Source organism: Pelodiscus sinensis, chromosome 3 (assembly GCF_052426305.1).
Source record: "Pelodiscus sinensis isolate ZL-2025 chromosome 3, ASM5242630v1, whole genome shotgun sequence".
Classification (NCBI taxonomy): Eukaryota; Metazoa; Chordata; order Testudines; family Trionychidae; genus Pelodiscus; species Pelodiscus sinensis.
This window is the reverse complement of record NC_143054.1, coordinates 199,726,673-199,743,811: the sequence shown is the minus strand read 5'-3', so window position 1 is coordinate 199,743,811 and position 17,139 is coordinate 199,726,673. Positions and strand designations below refer to the sequence as shown.

At 67.3% G+C, this 17,139-nt stretch overlaps 1 protein-coding gene across 1 annotated transcript in view; it reads left to right on the top strand.

Annotated features, from left to right (window-relative positions):
• The window catches only part of PTK7 (protein tyrosine kinase 7 (inactive)), a 60,342-nt gene that overhangs the window by 25,033 nt on the left and 18,170 nt on the right, over positions 1-17,139 (top strand). Inside the window, exon 2 of the mRNA XM_089777569.1 lies at positions 16,471-16,764. Coding sequence (XP_089633695.1) covers positions 16,471-16,764 — 294 coding nt within the window. The remainder of the gene's footprint in view (positions 1-16,470; positions 16,765-17,139) is intronic.

Sequence of the window (17,139 nt, the reverse complement as noted above, 5' to 3'; positions counted from 1 at the left end):
ACGGGAGAGCTCCCTCTCGGGCGGGGAAGGCTGCGCGCCCCTGGCCTTGCTGCTTGAGCCGTTGAGAAAGGGACAGATAACAGCCCCTCTGGGCTGCCCCCGTCTGGCAGTGTCCGTGTGTCCTGGGCCCCCCGAGCCTCTCGGTCTCGGATTGTGGCTAGCTCGAGCACTTGTGCAGCATGAGGGGGCCCCGGGCAGGCGTGGAATCCTGGTCACCACCCAGTGCGGTGGCCGTGCCTGCGGCTCCTCGCCGTGCTCTCGGGCTGGGCAGAAGAGAGACATGTCGCTGCAGACATGAGGCCGGCGGGCAGAGCCAGGCTGGGCGAGAGAGTTCCTGGGGCTCCTAGGCGGTCTCACCGGCGCCTTGTTTGGGAGCCGGGGGCCTAGCGCCTGCCCACGGGCAGCTGAGGAGGCTGGGCAGCAGCGTTGCTTGGGGGTGTCTGGTTGACGGGCCACGCCCCCCAGTCACAATTAGGCATTTCTACCTGTCCCTGCTCAAAGCGGGGTCCCAGGCACCCTGGGGAGGGGACGGCTGGCAGGGGGGGTCAGAGGGTTCCTGGATTTGTTCAGTTTAGTTTAGTCTCCTCTGCTTAGGGACAGAGTCCCGCCCTCTAGTAGTCACATGCCTGCCTTCCGTGGCCCCCCCCCCCCCCCCCCGCGGGGCTGGGCCTGAGCTGTCACCGGGAAGGGGGGGGGGGGTAGAAGCTGGGGGAAGGGGGCCTTTGTGGCTTTGTCAAGAGGTGTGCAGCATAGAGGGGTGCTTCTTGTCCATCTGCATCCCAGCCGCTGCGGGGTTCCCTGCCTCCAGCCTGGCCTCCCTGCTGGAACTGCTGCTGGCAGCTCGTGTCTGTTGCAGACGGTGCTTCTGCTGAGAGGTGGCCTGCGGCCTTCCTGGGGCGAGCGCTGGGATGCTGACGCTGGGGCTGGTGCACCCCTGGGGGACTCAGCCCCCCACAGTTCCTCCTGCCTGCTGCCGGGCCTGCAGACCGGCTCTGCCCCTCCCTCCGCACGCCTCCTGCAGCCCGCAGTCTGCTGTTTGGCTGGAGGCTCAGGGGGAGAGGAGAGCTTGGCACCCTTGGGAGAAGGTGTGGAACTGGGGCGGGGGGGCGTGGGCTGTGGCCTTGAGAGAATGGCGGCAGGGCCTGGGGCAGAGCTGGGGGCCGTAACCACCCTCTCCCCTCTCATCCTGCCCAATGGAAAGTGGGCACCAGTGCGCCCACAAAAAACCAGGGGCAGCAGCCAGGGCCTGGTAAATACTCAGGAGACTTGTGGGCGTCCGCGCTAGGAGCAGGGCATCAGGCACTTGTGCAGTACGGTCTGCACGCCGGCCCTGTGACTACGAGGCTAGAGACTCACTGTGCAGCGCCTGGAGCAGGGCACTGGGCGCTTGTGCCGTACGGTCTGCACGCCGGCCCTGTGACTCCGAGGCTAGAGACTCGCTGTGCAGCGCCTGGAGCAGGGCACTGGGCGCTTGTGCCGTACGCTCCGCACGCCGGCCCTGTGACTCCGAGGCTAGAGACTCGCTGTGCAGCGCCTGGAGCAGGGCACTGGGCGCTTGTGCCGTACGCTCCGCACGCCGGCCCTGTGACTCCGAGGCTAGAGACTCGCTGTGCAGAGCAGTGCCCCCGTGCAGAGCAGCAGCAAGCTGTCCTTCCCTGCCTCCCCTAGCCGGGAGCTGCAGAGGCACCTGCAGTGGGTAAAAGCAGCCGGCTGGCTAATCTGGGAGCCGGTCGCCCTGGCTTCTGAGGGCGGGAAGCAGAGAAGCGTGGCCGGCAGCCGAGTTACAATGGAGCAGCTGTGTGCAGGAATTCAGTGGCGAATCCCCGCAGCTGTCGGGGGGATCGAGAAGTCTCCTTTCGGAATCTCTGCCATCGGAAAAGGCTTTTCTCCAAGGCCCTGTCCCTCCCCGCGGCTCAGCCAGATGGTCCTTCCGGCTCCATGTCCGTCCTGGCCGCCTGGAGCGGTCCGATTCCAGACAGGATGTTGAATGAGCGGTCCAGCTGTAAACACAGAGCCGGGGCTTTGGGAGGGAAGCCGTCAGAAAGGCATTGATGGAAACCGGCGTGTGTGGGGCGGGGAAGGGAGAAGAGAGGTTACATTTACACCCCGCCATGGAAGAGGTAGCGTTGCCCTTGGGTTCTCGCCCGCCACGCCCGCCGCGTTTGACAAGTGGCACAGCGAATTGGCATGTTTACATTCGGCATTTCCTTGGTGGCTCAACCAGGAACAGCTGGGCTATTTAAAGGTGCGGTGCAGAGTGGGGTAGAGAATTGCCCCTTTCAGCTGCTTTATGGTGCGCCGAACGGACCGGCGGGTTCTGCCTGGTTTTTATCCCGTGCTCTGGTCCTGCCTGCCCTGGAGGCCTCGCCCCTACGTCTAGGACAAGGGCCCAGGGAGAGCTGTGGGCGGCCGTTGCTCGCTGGTTTTAACAGCCATTTAGCTCAGTCACTGGCCATCTCGAGTGCAGAGTTGGAGTTCGTGGGCCCTGTGCTCAGCTTCTTTTGTGGGGCCCCTCTGGGACCCAGCCAAGAAAGAGCATTGGCTCTTCCTGCCCCTCCTCTGGTAGAAGGGCCTGAAAACAGAGAGGCACCGCGATTGGGTCTGTGGTCTCTTGTCTCAGCACTTCTGGATCTTTCCCAGTGTTGCGTGTCCCAGGAGCTGCTCTTGCACCGGGCTGTGGGTGAGAGCGCTGTGGAACCCCCCAACCTTCCTCCCTCCACTCGAATGGAGCTTGCGGCGCATCCAGAGGGAAGCTTGCGTCTGTATGAAGCCACCGTGAGAACTAGAATGTGTAAATGAAGCATGAATGGGGGGGGGGGGGGTTAGCTTCCTCCGAAGAAACTTCCTCAGTTTGGGAACTAACCAGCTGGCTTTCGTTACCCTTCCCGAATGGGGGATTTAAGTCACCGCAAGTCGTGTTTCGTCGAGAGGCACGTTCCGTTTCACCTTGCCACACATTCGTCCCTGCTCCCGGCGCTGCAGAGGAGCTCCCCCCCCCCCCCCCAGCGGCCACCCCCTGTGTGTGGGGGAGGGGGGTTGCTGGGCCTGATGCTGGGCTGCCCGGCCCTGTGGGGGACCGTGCCAGGGCACAGTAAGTTTCATTGTGAATCCAGCCCTGAAAGGACGTCTGTGCAGCTGCTCCACCGAGCCCATGCTGATTTCCCCGCGGCGCTGAGGCAGAGCGGGCTGTGGGGGGCAGCCGGGAGGAGGTAAAGAAGCACCCGCCTGCTCCCTTGGCAGGTCGCTGCTTGGCCCCCTTAACCCTCATGTGCTGGGCCGTGGCCTGCGGAGACCCACATGCTGGAGTGGTTCGTGGGAGAGTGGAGTGGGGCGGAGCGGCCACCCCCTGACCCCCCCCCGGGGGAGCCGCCCCTCCCCGAGCCTCGGTGGGCAGCACCTGGCCGGAAGCCAGGAATATAAAAGGCCTGCCAGGGAGGCCAGCACCAGAAGGAGCCAGAAGCCTCCCCTGCGCACCCAGAGGAGGGGCTGGACCCAGGAGGTGGAGGCCTGGGCTGCTGGGGCCCCAACTGGGAGACAGACTAGAGGGGCTGCTGGCCTGGTCGGGGGCCCAGAGCTCCGAGGCCCAGAGGGCTTGTCCTGGGCACAGGTCCCACCCGAGGGGGGACGGGAAGGAGCCCGGGGCGACCGAGCCCCGTGTGGCTGGGCCAGAACCGGGGCAGCGCGTTGCAGAGCGGATCCCCACTGCCCCCGCAGCAGCCTGCTCTGGGCTGGGACGCGGTGGAGTGGGTGGGCCTGCGTCCCCCTGCCGCCCCACTCGCAGGTGGCAGTCTCCCCCTCGGCTGGTACCCCACAGCAGCCTGCCCTGGGCTGGGACGCGGTGGAGTGGGTGGGCCTGCGTCCCCCTGCCGCCCCACTCGCAGGTGGCAGTCTCCCCCTCGGCTGGTACCCCACAGCAGCCTGCCCCTGCCGGACCCCCGCCCGAGCAAGGGGACCCAGCGGGGCACATGCATCAAGGCTGGTGAACTGTTGGTTGCCTGCTGCCCCGCCCTGAGGAGCTGTGGACACAGCGAGTTCCCCGAGCGACTAAGCAGGGCTTGTGGGGCGGTGTGGGCCCGAGGGGGCCCGACAGGCATGCAGAGGCACTGGGCGTTGCTACACCCGTGCCTGCAGGCCCTGTCTCCCGGAGAGGGGTCTAACGCAGGCTGGTGCTGCGGCGAAGGCGGAGTGGCCCGTTCCCCGTGCCCGTGGCTGGGCGGGTGAGCCCTGGGCGGAGGCCAGCCTTGCAGCTCTGCCCACGTGCCAGCTGTGCCCCGGGTGATGTGATTTGTGCGTTCAGAGCCAAGAGAAGCCTTGTGAGAGAGCACAGGCCCTAGCGGTCTGAACGCCGCTCCGTGCCTTCCCGCTGGGCCCGGGCCCCTGCCGGCCGGGAGCCACACCTGCCTTCTGCAGCCCCTTCGGGTTGTGGGCACAGAGCTCAGCTCGCCGGGCAGCTGCGCCGCGGGGACGGAGCCCAGGGCCACACGCCGGCTGTGACTCTCGGGGCCGGGGGGAGCGTTCCAGCCCTTGAGACAAAACACCCAGGCCCTGTAGCCGAGCGGGGCTGAGCGGGGCAGAAGTCAGCAAGTGCAGAGGAGGCTGGCGGCTGCCGGGTGGGGACCCGCGAGTGGTGCGCGACCTGGCGCCCTAGTTGCTTTGGAGAGACGAGTTCCACACACCAGTGCTGGTGGGGGGGGAGCTTGGGGCTGCAGTGTAGGGGCAGGGAGGGGGGCTGTGGGGAACCCTGCCCTTCTGGGGGGTCTGAGCCCCGCTCCCTGCCCCCCTTCGGGTGCCCCAGGCGCCAGTGGAGAAGGCAATAATCATCCGCAGGGGGACAGCCTTCCCCCTCCCCCTCCACACGTGTGTGCGCCGAGATTTGGGGGAGAGGTGCCCCAGACGGGGGTGAGTCTCTCTGCCCCTCCTCCTGTCCCTCTCCTGGCCCCGTGGGAGCCAGCCTGTGCGGAAGCCCTGGAGAGGTGTCCTGGGAGCAGCACCAAACACCGGTTCCTGAGGCTGAGGAACGGGCCCCGGGCAGGCCTGTCGCTGGCTCCCTAGCACCGAGGCCGGGGGCCGCCCAGCGAGATGGAGGTTCCCCTTCCCCTCACTGGTGTTTGGGGGCAGGGCAGGGCTGGGGCCCAGGCCCAGGCTCGCTGCAGGGCAAAGGCAGAGGGTGGCTCCTGGGGCCTGGCTCAGAGGCCGAGCGAGGGTGCAGTGGCAGGTTCTGTAACTCGGCCCTTCCCGCTCCCCGGGGGCCTGGCCGCCTTCAGCGCGCTGGGAGTCTGCCACCGGACGCCTTGTCGGCCCTGCCGGGTCTGCACAGCCTGCGCTGGATTCCCTCCCTGGCTAGCAGGCGCAGTCGCTGCCGGGGGGGGCGGTGGGGGGAGACTGCACGCGGGTGCAGAGAGGCAGGCCCCACCTGCGTCCGCGCCAGAGCAGCCGCTGCTGGGCCTGCAGCTTCGCCGCCGTTGCCTGCTGCGCGGGAGGAGGCTGGGTCGGAAGTCGCGGACCTGCCGTGAGCACGGAGGCAGTGGCCCTGGTTGATCAGTGCAGCGCCCGACGGGCCGGCGAGAGGCTCAGCGAGCTCCCCTCCTACTGCCAGGCCGAGGGGGTGCTGCCCACGTGCTTTTCCCTAGGGTGGAGTGCAGGCTTCCTGCCCCCTTCTCTCCCGTTGCTGTGCAGCCTCCGTGCTGACGCGGCCGTTCTCCAGCTGGCCAGTGTCCTCGTTTGCATGCGGGACCCCGGGGCTGCTTCGCTGGCGCAGTTCGGCGTTTCCCGTTGCCCCCCCACGAGGCCGGGCCTCGAACAGGGGAATGCGGAGGGGGTGGCCAGAGCGGTGCGGTTGTGATGTTCTGCCTGTGTCCGTGGGGCTCCGGCTGGGGGTGAGTGGCCAGAAGCATTTTCAGCACTTGTGGCTTCAAGGGGAAGGCTTGGTGAGCACGCCTTGCTTGGCTGGCCGAGGCACTGACCGCCTTCACGTGGATACGGGCCCCGGTTTCTCTGCAGGCCAGTCGCGCAGCTTCACCCTTGGGGGCTGTTTCCTCGGGCTAGGCACCTGCAGCCTGCGCCGGGAGGGCCCACCGCCCCCATCTCGGTGGCCTGGAAGGAAGAGACTTCAAGGCTTCCGGCCTGGAAGCATTGGTCCTCCCTGCTCAGAGGAGAGTCTGGCCCAGGGCGGGGGCAGGTACAGCGCGAGTGTCTGCCTCCGAGGGACACTTCCCTCTTTCTCCCAAGGGGGCGGCTGCTGGCCCAGGCCCAAGCCAGCCTGGCAGATGGCTACTGCCCGGAACGTGCCCACTCCCATCGTGCCCACTCCCGTCTGCTCCCGGGAAGCTGAGCGCGCTCCCTGGCCTTGTCCCCGCAGTGGGAGGCCTGGTGCTGGCTCAGGGGAAGGCGGGAGTGAGGAAGACCCTGGGTTTGCATGCTGCCAGTCGTGGGGCCTCCAGAACCGATGGAGTGGAGCGTAAGGCCAGGCCGGGCCCCTGCCCCTCTCTTGCCTTCCCTGGACTGCAGAGCCCGCGAGGAAACTCGCTGCTTCTTCCCCGCAGCCCTAGTGGCCCGCTGGCCGTGTGCAGGGCTCTGTAGACTCAGCAGCGCACACCCGCCTCGTGCGGCCGGGGAAGCCAGGCCTGCTGCTCTGCGCCTTCGGTGGCATCTCCCGGCGGGACCTCCCAGCACGCAGCTCCCCAGGACCGGAGTGTCGAATGGGAGCAGGACCTGAGGAGCGTCTCCCCTCGGCGAACGCTGCCGCGCTGCCAGGGGAGCTGTGGCCGAGTGTGCGGGGGCGCCTCCTTCCCCGGGCGTGGCTGCGCCAGAGCCTGGAGAGCAAGCGTGGGAGGCAGCCCTGGCCCCGGGGCAGCCCGCGTGGGAGCAGCGATGTCGTGTCAGGGCGGAGGGCTGTCTTGCTGCGTGGCACGTCCTTGGCTGAGGTGAGCCCCCCGGCAGCAGGGGGTGTCTAGGCGGTGAAATACTTGTCTGCCATGGATTAGCGGCCCACGGCCAGGTGCTGTCTAGCCAGTGTCTCTTCCAGGAGGTTAGTGTAGACGGTCCCCCCCATCGATACCGTCGCTTTGCCTCCCTGCGTGGGGATTCCTGAGGAAGCCAGCAGGAGGACGTGGGGATGAGCCAGCTTTGGGGTGGCGACCACATCCCCACACCGTTGGATGTGCTGGTTCTCCCCCCCTGCCCGGGCGTTGCGCTGAGCCCTTGTGCTGGTCCTGCCCGCCGCCCGCATGGGAAACTTCGCAAATGGTTCACGCTGGTGCGACCGTTCGGGGCTCCGCTGTCACACCCAGGCTGCTGCACCAGCGGGTCTGGGAGATGGAGATACCCTCCCCTCCTGGCGCTTGGCCCTGCAGCATGGCGGGCTTGCTGTCCTGTGGCCCTACGCGCCGCTGTGCAGCATGTCGCAGACGGGAGCGAGCCCCCGCCCAGCTTGTCGCCTTGTGGGCAGAGCCGAGCCATCGTCTCCGTTGAAACGCGCCCCGGGGAGCAGCGGGAGGCTGAGCCGGGCTGGGCTCTTGCAGAGGGAGGGAGTCGGGAGGAGGGGCCAGGCCTTGGCACGCTGGTCTGGGAGGTCCCCCATGCGTGGGGCAGCGTTAGCCACCCACTCCAGGGCACCCACTGTCACTCTTCTGCGGGCGCAGGGCACAGCCCGGTAATCTCCTTCCCCTCTCGTCGTTGGCAGAAAGGAATACCCGCGCCACGCGGCCCACGCCCACCGCTCCCGGGAAGCAGGGCAGCGTCTCCCGCTGGCCACTCAGGGCTGCTCCTTCCTCTGGGCTCCACGTTTCGATGGTCAAACCGGAGTCTGAGCCGCCATTTCAAACGGCCGTGCTGCACAGCAGCGGTCCTCCCCGGTCCTAGCCCACGCAAAGCCAGTCTTTCCCCAGGCCTGTCCCACCAGCGCAGTTGACTTAAATCTTGCCCGATTCGTTATGCAGCAGACAGAAACAATTAGGGCACGTCTACACTAGCTCGTTAGTTCGAGCTAGGCAGGCAGATGAGGGCAACCGGAGTTGCAAACGAAGCCCGGGATTTCATTTTCCACGTCCGGCTACACGTGGAACGAGGAGTAATGGTCGTTCGAATTAGGATCTCTAATTCGAACTACCTACTCCGTACCGCGTGTAGCCGCAGGCACGGAGCTCGGACTAAGGGGGGGGTTAAAAATGGCGGCGCCCGGGAACATGCAAATGAAGGCCGAGATATTTAAATCCCGGGCTTCATTTGCAACTCCGGTTGCCCTCATCTGCCTGCCTAGCTCGAACTACCGAGCTAGTGTAGACGTGCCCTCAGAGACTCAGGCGGAGCCCCTACAGAGACACACTGGAGAAGTGGGGACCGTAAGGTCAAAGCTCCTTGCCAGCTGGAATGCTGCTGCGCAGAGCTTTCTGCAAATGTCCCTTTCGTTCTCTGGTGGTGGCTTGGGACTGGAGCCCCGTGGCATCCTGGAGGGGACGTTGGTTTGCTGCAATGTGAGGGTATGACGCATGCTCAGGCCTCCCAGCGTGGGGATTGCTGGGGGAAGGGAGAGGGAGGATGGAGGCAGCTGGGGACCTTTGTGGGGAGGAACACGAGGGGCCGGGCGCTCAGACTGCGCCCGCATGGCCACGGGGGAGCTGCAGTCCCTGCTCCGGGGTGCCTGCGGGGCTTTGACGTTCAGGCTGCTCGGAAGCTGTGGTTACGGGGGGAGGGGTGCAGACCCAGGAATGGAGCCGCAGGGCCGGAGAGCGCCCGTGAGCCGCGCCTGCGCCCGCTGCTGCGAGCCATGCGTGGCGGAGCCCGCCTCTGCCGCCCCGCTGAGCGTGGCATTGCAGGAATGCCTCGCGCAGCCCTCGGGAGGCCAGCTGTTTCCATGTTCCCGCCGGGGGCGGGGTTGCCACAGCCTTGCTCTCAGCGATGGGTCCGCAGGCCTGGAGCCAGACCGGCTCCGCTCCCTTCTCCCTGCTGTCCTGGGTTAGAAATTTGGCAGCAGGCGGCACGGCCCCTCCCCTGCACAGCCCCTGGCAGAGCCGTGGGAAGCCCCTGGCTGCAGCGCCCCCCAGGAGCAGCGTGGGGGAGGCTGATGGAGCCAAGGGCTTGCCCATTCTTCCCACCCTGCAGTGTGTCGCTGGCCAGGCTGGCTTCTCCCGGCAGCGCCAGGGCTCCGCATTCGCCTGGCGGCCTAGCGCTGGCTGCACCCAGGCATCCGCAGGGTTAATTGTCGCTTGGGGTGTGTGGGTTTTTCACACCGCTGAGCGACGTCGTGCTACGTAGGGACGTGACATTTCGATTACTCTGCAAATCGAGTAGTCGGTGAAACTTCCATCGACGGCTCGTTCAGTCGATAAGGGGGGGGTTCTCGCTGTCCCCGCTGCGCCTCCGCCTTTGAGATGTAGCAAGAGCCGCGATACTAAGGACTGCTGAGAAGGGGGATTGAGTTTCAGGGAACCGCTGTGTCTGGAGAGGACGTGGCCAGTGACTTTAACATTCCAGTTGTGTGACTCCTCTCGGCTGTCCTGGGCATCTGAAACTTCAGACAGACCTGAGCCTTTCCAATTCCTCTTGTTTAACTGGGCTCCCAGCATTGCTGTCCCGTGGTCAGAGCATTTCTCCTGTGACCCCTGACACCGTACGTCTGAGCCACAGGCTTGGCTTGTCCTGTGTTCCCCCCGGTGCCCTGCCCCCTCTGTGGCTAGTCTGGCAGCAGCCCCCTCCCCGTGGTAGCTTTGTGCTGTGGCCCAGTTGACACTGGGCCAGAGATGAGCAAGATCAGTGTGGTTCTGAGTTCAGGGAAGATTTTTCTTCTCTCTCTTTTTTTTTTTCCTCTTGCTAAAATTCTGGTTCGCATGCCGTGTGCGTCTTACAAAGTTCGCCTGATGAGCTCTGAAGGAATTTCCAGATGTTGAGGTCGATTAGAACAAGCCAGCCGCATCCAAACATTCGCCCGGCCTCAAAAGTAGTTCCATATGGCCTGGCTGGCTAAAATGTTTTATTGTCAACTCCACGGGTTCGAGGGCCTTTCTCAGCCGGAGCCCCTCACACGCAGCGGGATGGGGGCTGGAAATCCCGTTCTTTCAAATCGCTTTAAATGTTTAGGTTGGCTCCCAGCCCTGGGCTCTGAGCGTCTCCCCACCCTGCTAAGCTGTAGAAAAGGCCTAGCGTGCAGAGAGATTTCCTCTCTGCGGCCGGGGAGACTGCCTTTCAAAGCAAGGGGAAAGCGCTCGGGACGTGCCGCGCCGCCTGCTTACACAGCTCCCAGTCGTGAGAAATCAGGGCCCGGCTTCACGCTTTTGTGGGAGGGTGCGAAACGCTGGTGTTTGGTGGTGCCCCGGTCCCATCCTGCTGAAATTGAGCATCGATAGGCGGAAGTGCCGAACGTCCCACTGAGCGGGGCCGGGAAAGGCCTGGCTCGCTTGGCCAGGAGCGAGAGGTCTGGGGGTGCCTGCTTGGAGGTGCCCAGAACTTGTGGGCCTCGCAGCCTGGGCGGTGGCGGAGGCGGGAGTCGCGAGCACTGAAACGGGGCGCAGGAGTCTGCTTATACCCCGTGGCTGAGGATGCGAGGAGGGCGGAGCTGAGGGGGGTGAATGTTTCCTCCAGGTCGGATCAGAGAACCTCTCCCTGTGGCTCTGCGGTGGGCGGGGGTCGCGGGACCCGGTGCTCGTCTGCTTTGGGCTCTCGGGGCCTGGCCAGGTCCCATCGGCGCCTCCCACGGGAAACGGGACGTTGGCTCATGGGAGGGCGGAGCAGCCAATGTCGTCAGCCAGAAGCAGCCAGCGACTGGCTCAGCTGGACCGCGCCCCTGCACCTCCCTATGTTCCTTGCCCAGGGAGGGGAGTCGGGCGCCGGGGAGGGAGGCTGCCCGGCCCTTTGGGGGCAGGCGGCAGCTCCGCCCCTCGGCTACCGCCCGGGCTCCGGGAGCAGAGGGGTTTACTCGCCGTCCTGCGGGGAGAGCAGCCATGGCCAAGGGATTCCGGCCCGGGGGGTTGTCTGCCGCAGCGTGGGTAGGCCACGTGTACGGCGACCTGCCGGCTGTTGGCCGGGTGCTGAGGAAACGCTGCCAGGCCCACCGGGCTCGCGGTGCGTTGGCTGAGCCCTCGCAGACGGCCAGCCAGGAGGTTGCGCTGCGGGTCATCTCACGGCCGGGCCCCTCTCTACCCACGGGCCGGACCGAAGCAGGGCGCAGGCGTGCGGGGGGACGGGGCGGCTGGCTGACTCGCCAAGTGACTTGCCCGGATTCCCGAGCGCGGCCGCGCTGGGCCCTTGCAACCAGCAAGAGTCCAGAGCGGTGTCCTGAGACGGGGGCGAGCCGCCTCTGTCAGGACGCATAGCTGGGAGGAGGCTGCCTCTGCGGCCGTGGCAACGCTGCACAGGAGGCGGGATGAGGGAGCCGATTCCTGGCGCAGCATCCGTGCGAAGATGAGGGGAGCCGGAGCCGGAGCCGGAGCCGAGCGGCGGTCAGGCCGCATTCCCCAGACGTGTCTCTGAGGAAGTGGGAGAGATTTCCGATTGTTTCAAGCTGTTGGCGATTGCTCAGGCGCGGGGCGGGGGTTGGCCTGGCACCGGAGGGATGCCGGAGCCCCTCCAGTCAGAGCAGTGGCTCAGCATTGGCTCACCTGGGGCGGCCAAGGAGGAGCGAGGCGGCGGGCGTGAAAATAGATTTTGCCTCCAGGTTCGGGCCCGAGTCTCTCCAGTTTGTGCTTCTCCTTGGCGCCGTGCCAGGGGCTGTGCCTCTAGCGTCGCCAGCCTCTTGGAGAAGCCGGCTCTTTCCAGTTCCTCCCCCGGTGCCCGAGCACCCCCCGCCAGCCCCCGCACTGGCAATGCGGCCCCCTCGCTCCGTGGGCGCAGGAATCGCCCGGAGGGCTCTTGGCTCCGTTGAACAGCTCCAGCAGTGAGGGGTTACGGGCTGGCTCCAGCGTGCTCCTCCCTTCCAGTGCGGGGTCACCCAGGGCCAGGCCGGAGCTCCTGAGCCAGCGTGCGAGCGTGCGGCGGCAGGGCCCAGGGGCAGGTGAAGGGGGGAGTCGCCCCCCAGCCTGCTGGGCAGGGATGTGTGCGGAGGCAGGTCCCGTGTCGGGCTGCTGCCAGGCCCCGCTGACCTGCAGCCCTGGCCAGTCCCTGGAAAACCTGGGTCCAGCGTCTGCAGCCGTTGAGTTGGGGCCCCGAATTCTCGTCCTGTTCCGCTCCAAGCAGCGGGGGAGGGGCCCAGTGCGTCCTGGCCCTCGAGTGCCTAATCCAGCTGGCACCTGGGTCTGCTGGCCCACTCGGGGTTTGACCCCCCAAATACAGAGCGAGACCAAGCGGGGCAAGGGGCTGTCTCTGGGTTCACCAGAGCGATCCGGCCTCTGCGTCCTAGCAACGCCTGGCTCCGGCTGGCCCAGCCCGGTCTTCACACGTCCCCGCTGTGCAGCAAGCCCTGTAACCCCCGGGGCGCCCTCCGGCCTTTGCCCTCGGTGTGCGGAATGGCTTTGTGACACGCGCCGCGGCCTGTGCGAGTGTGCACCACCTGGGGGCGCTCTGCTACTCAGCTGGGCGGTGCGGGAATCTCCCGGGTTTCGCACAGGGCACCTCCCCAGCACACCAGAGCCTGAACCGCTGGCCTGCCCCGGCCGTCTCGCTCCCCGCCGTCGTGGGGCAGCTTTCCTCTGCCCAGACGGGCCGCTGCCCGGGAGCGGGTCCGCTCGGAGCGTGTCGTGACGGCGCCGGTAACGCAGGGCCGCTCATAACGGGTCTGCCCTTTCCTGTTTGTGTTGCCCAGGCTCCTGATTGCTGCTTGATTGGTTTACCAGCTCTTGGGGTGAAATGAATTGCTTCACACTTTAATCCCCCGGCGCTGAACCCAGGGGTGACTCATCCCTCCATCAGCGGCCAGGTTTGTTCGGACCAGTAGCTCACAGGGAAAGTATCCCGGCAAGGAGGGCGCTGGCCCGAAAGCCGGGCTGCCCCGCTGTGATCGAATGGCTCCCCGCATTCGCCCGCCATCGCAGCGGGACCCCGGGGGCCTCTACCGGAGGCAGGGTTGTGCGGACTCCTCCGGGCCCCCCATGTCCCTTCAGTCCCCGTGTGCCCGTCCGGCTGCCAGTTACCAGCGCGCACGGAACGGTGCGTAAGTGCAAAGTCGTCATCTGCTCCTTGGCTGCCAGTCAGACAGCTAGCGCTCCGTGGCCCTCGGCGCGTGGCTACCTGCACAAGTACACCCGAGTGAACGAGCACGTGGGCAGCCGGGAGGCAGTGACAGCTCGTACCGTGTATGCGACAGCTACTGTGGGGCGCTGGGGGGGTGGCGCTGAGGTCGGCAGCACCGTGGGGCACTTGGGGGGTGGCGCTGAGGTTGGCAGCACCGTGGGGCACTGGGGGGGGGTGGCGCTGAGGTTGGCAGCACCGTGGGGCACTGGGGGGGTGGCGCTGAGGTCGGCAGCTACTGTGGGGTACTGAGGGGGGTGGCGCTGAGGTCGGCAGCTACCGTGGGGCACTGGGGGGGGGGTGCTGAGGTCGGCAGCTACCGTGGGGCGCTGGGGGGGTGGCGCTGAGGTCGGCAGCTACCGTGGGGCGCTGGGGGGGTGGCGCTGAGGTCGGCAGCACCGTGGGGCACTGGGGGGGGGTGGCGCTGAGGTCGGCAGCACCGTGGGGCACTGGGGGGGGTGGCGCTGAGGTTGGCAGCACCGTGGGGCACTGGGGAGGGTGGCAGCGCTGAGGTCGGCAGCACCGTGGGGCACTGGGGGGGTGGCGCTGAGGTGGCGCTGAGGTCGGCAGCACCGTGGGGCACTGGGGGGGGGTGGCGCTGAGGTCGGCAGCACCGTGGGGCACTGGGGGGGGGTGGCGCTGAGGTTGGCAGCACCGTGGGGCACTGGGGGGGGGGGTGGCGCTGAGGTCGGCAGCACCGTGGGGCACTGTGGGGGGGGGGTGGCGCTGAGGTCGGCAGCACCGTGGGGCACTGGGGGGGGGTGGCGCTGAGGTCGGCAGCACCGTGGGGCACTGGGGGGGGTGGCGCTGAGGTCGGCAGCACCGTGGGGCACGGGGGGGGGGGGGTGGCGCTGAGGTCGGCAGCACCGTGGGGCACTGGGGGGGTGGCGCTGAGGTTGGCAGCACTGGGGGGGGGTGGCGCTGAGGTTGGCAGCACCGTGGGGCACTGGGGGGGGGGTGGCGCTGAGGTCGGCAGCACCGTGGGGCACTGTGGGGGGGGGGTGGCGCTGAGGTCGGCAGCACCGTGGGGCACTGGGGGGGGGTGGCGCTGAGGTCGGCAGCACCGTGGGGCACTGGGGGGGGTGGCGCTGAGGTCGGCAGCACCGTGGGGCACGGGGGGGGGGGGGTGGCGCTGAGGTCGGCAGCACCGTGGGGCACTGGGGGGGTGGCGCTGAGGTTGGCAGCACTGGGGGGGGGTGGCGCTGAGGTTGGCAGCACCGTGGGGCACTGGGGGGGGGTGGCGCTGAGGTCGGCAGCACCGTGGGGCACTTGGGGGGTGGCGCTGAGGTCGGCAGCACCGTGGGGCACTGGGGGGGGTGGCGCTGAGGTCGGCAGCATCGTGGGGCACTGGGGGGGGTGGCGCTGAGGTTGGCAGCACTGGGGGGGGGTGGCGCTGGGCGCTGGGGGGCTGTACTTCCTTGGAGGACATGTGGGATGTGGCAACTGATAACAGACCCCCCCTTTGGACGTGCGCCGCTGTCGTGCGGGACACGCAGAATTGAAAGGGCTGTTCCAGGCACAAGACCCCAAGGTTTCAGGCCCTGGGGCTTGGGTTGTGGGGCGCCCCACCCCCGGCAGTATTCGGTGCAGACGGCAGGGCTGTCTCTGGAGAGGCGTGGGGTCCCCGGGCAGCCTCGCTGTGAGCAAGGGGCCTGTGCAGAATCCCCCTCGCCGCTGGGCAGACGTTCCATGTGCAGAACGCCCGGCCTCCGCCTCCAGCGCCCCCCAACCTGCCCCCTTGGGCCCCCTTCCGCGGCATGCTGGGAATGGGCGCAGCCGGCTGTGTCTCCGCCATTGCCGGCGGTAACCGGCGTGGCTGTGTGGCTGGTGCAGACGGGCCCCGCGTGGGGTGGCCTCACCAGTGCCCACCCTGGACCAGCCCACTCTGGCTGGGAATCCCAAGCGCTGCTCCAGGCTGGGGACCGACTGGCTAGGCACCAATTCTGCAGAAAAGGACCCAGGGTTACAGTGGATGAGACGCTGGAGGGGAGTCAGCAGGGCGCCCTGGTAGCTGGGAAGGCTCATGGCATATTGGGGTGCATTAGGAGGAGCGTTGCCAGCAGATCCAGAGACGTGATTAATCCCCTTTACTCTGCTCTGGGGAGGCCACATCTGGAGTGTTGTGTCCAGTTCTGGGCCCCCCACTACAGGAAGGACGTGGACACATTGGAGAGGGGCCATGGAGGGCGACCAAAATGATTCAGGGGCTGGAGCACATGACCTATGAGGAGAGGCTGAGGGAGTTGGGTCTGTTCAGTCTGCAGGAGAGGAGAGTGAGGGGGGATTTGAGAGCAGCCTGCAACTCCCTGCAGGGGGTTCCAAAGAGGCTGGCGAGAGGCTGGTCCCAGTGGGAGCAGGTGGCAGAACAAGGAGCAATGGGCTCAAGTTGCGGTGGGGGAGGGCTCGGTTGGGTGGGAAAACGATTTCCCGAGGCGGGTGGGGAGCGCTGGGCCGGGTTCCCTAGGGAGGGGCGGAATCTCCGTTAGGGATGTTAAATCTCGGTGAATTGAACGGTTGATTAACCTCATGAGCTCTCATCGGTTACTCGACTATTCGATCGTCCCCGGGGGCGGGGCCGGCAGCCAGTGCAATCTGGCCTCACTCCCGAGGAGCTGCCTGCCACTCCCTGCTGCAGCATCTGTATCCGAGGCAGCAGGGCGGGGGCCAGGGGGGAGCCGTTTGCAAACCAGCTCCCCTCGCGGACTGGCTGCCTCTTCCCGCGTGGCTGCCTCTGATGCAGGGGTGGCAGCAGCCCTGGCCGGGGGGCGCGGTCTGAGCTCCTGGACCCGGCGTGAGCCAGGCTGCCTGCCCGCCTGCCTCCTACTACACTTTGCATGCAGAGCCGCAGCGGGGTCAGGCCAGACCCAGCGCGAGCCAGGACTGAGCCGGGCTGCTGGCCAGCCTGCTGACCATGCCGGCTGGGGGGGAAACGCGAGTCGTCCGCAGCGTTAACCGCTAAGCGCTTGCTCCTTGGCTGGTTGAGTGGCTGGTTGTGGTCCCTAATCTCCACCCCTCGCGGTGTTTCAGTCCCGGCTTGACCACGGCCTGGCTGGGCTGTGGAGTGGGGCGGGTCCCACCAGCCCTGGGGTCCGGTGCGAGATGTGACTGTGCTCACTCGCAGCAAACGGGCCGTTGGCTCTGGGGGCTGGCTTGGCGGCGGCCGCAGGCGAACTCCTTCCCTCGTGGCCAGGAGCCCGTGCCCGGCGTAACCTGGGCGTGGCCTGCGTCTCCCCGCTGCCTGTGCCTCGGCACCAAGACTGCGCGTGCTGCTCTGCCGCCTCCCCGGAGCTGACGCCCTCCCTGTCTCCCTTGCAGCCATGGGCACTGGGGCCCGGATCCTCTTCACCAAGGAGCCGTCCTCGCAGGACGCCCTGCACGGGCGCAGCGCCATGCTGCGCTGCGAGGTGGCCGAGCCCAGCGACGTGGCCGTCCAGTGGCTGCACAACGGGCTCCCCGTCCAGGACTCGGAGCGCCGCTTCCAGGAGGGCAGCAGCCTGCAGTTCACAGCCGTGGATCGGCAGCAGGACGCCGGCGCCTTCCAGTGTGTGGCCACGAGCCGGCTCACGGGAGAGGAGGCCCGGACAGCCAACGCCTCGTTCAATATCAAGTGTGAGTCGGAGAGAAGGGCCCGCGGGCTGGGCCTGCCTGCGGCCTTCCCTTGCCGGGGCACCCCTGCGCTCCTGGAAAGCCCGCTGCCGAGGGCGTGCGCTGCAGCCTGGCCCCTCCGCCCAGCGCCACAGGGCCCTCCCCTTGGGACTGCTGGGCCCCGGGAATCCTCACCTCAGAGCTAGTGCCAGGGCAGTGTCGGGGTGGGGGTAGGGTGGTTGAGACTCGGAGGCAGTGCCGGCTCCGGGGCAGGCGTGGGCACGCTGCTCCCGTGGGCAGGGTCACTGGCTCAGGCGTGGAGGCAGTGCTGGCCCCGGGGCGGGTGAGGGCACGTTGCTCCCGTGGGCGGGGTCACTGGCTCAGGCGTGGAGGCAGTGT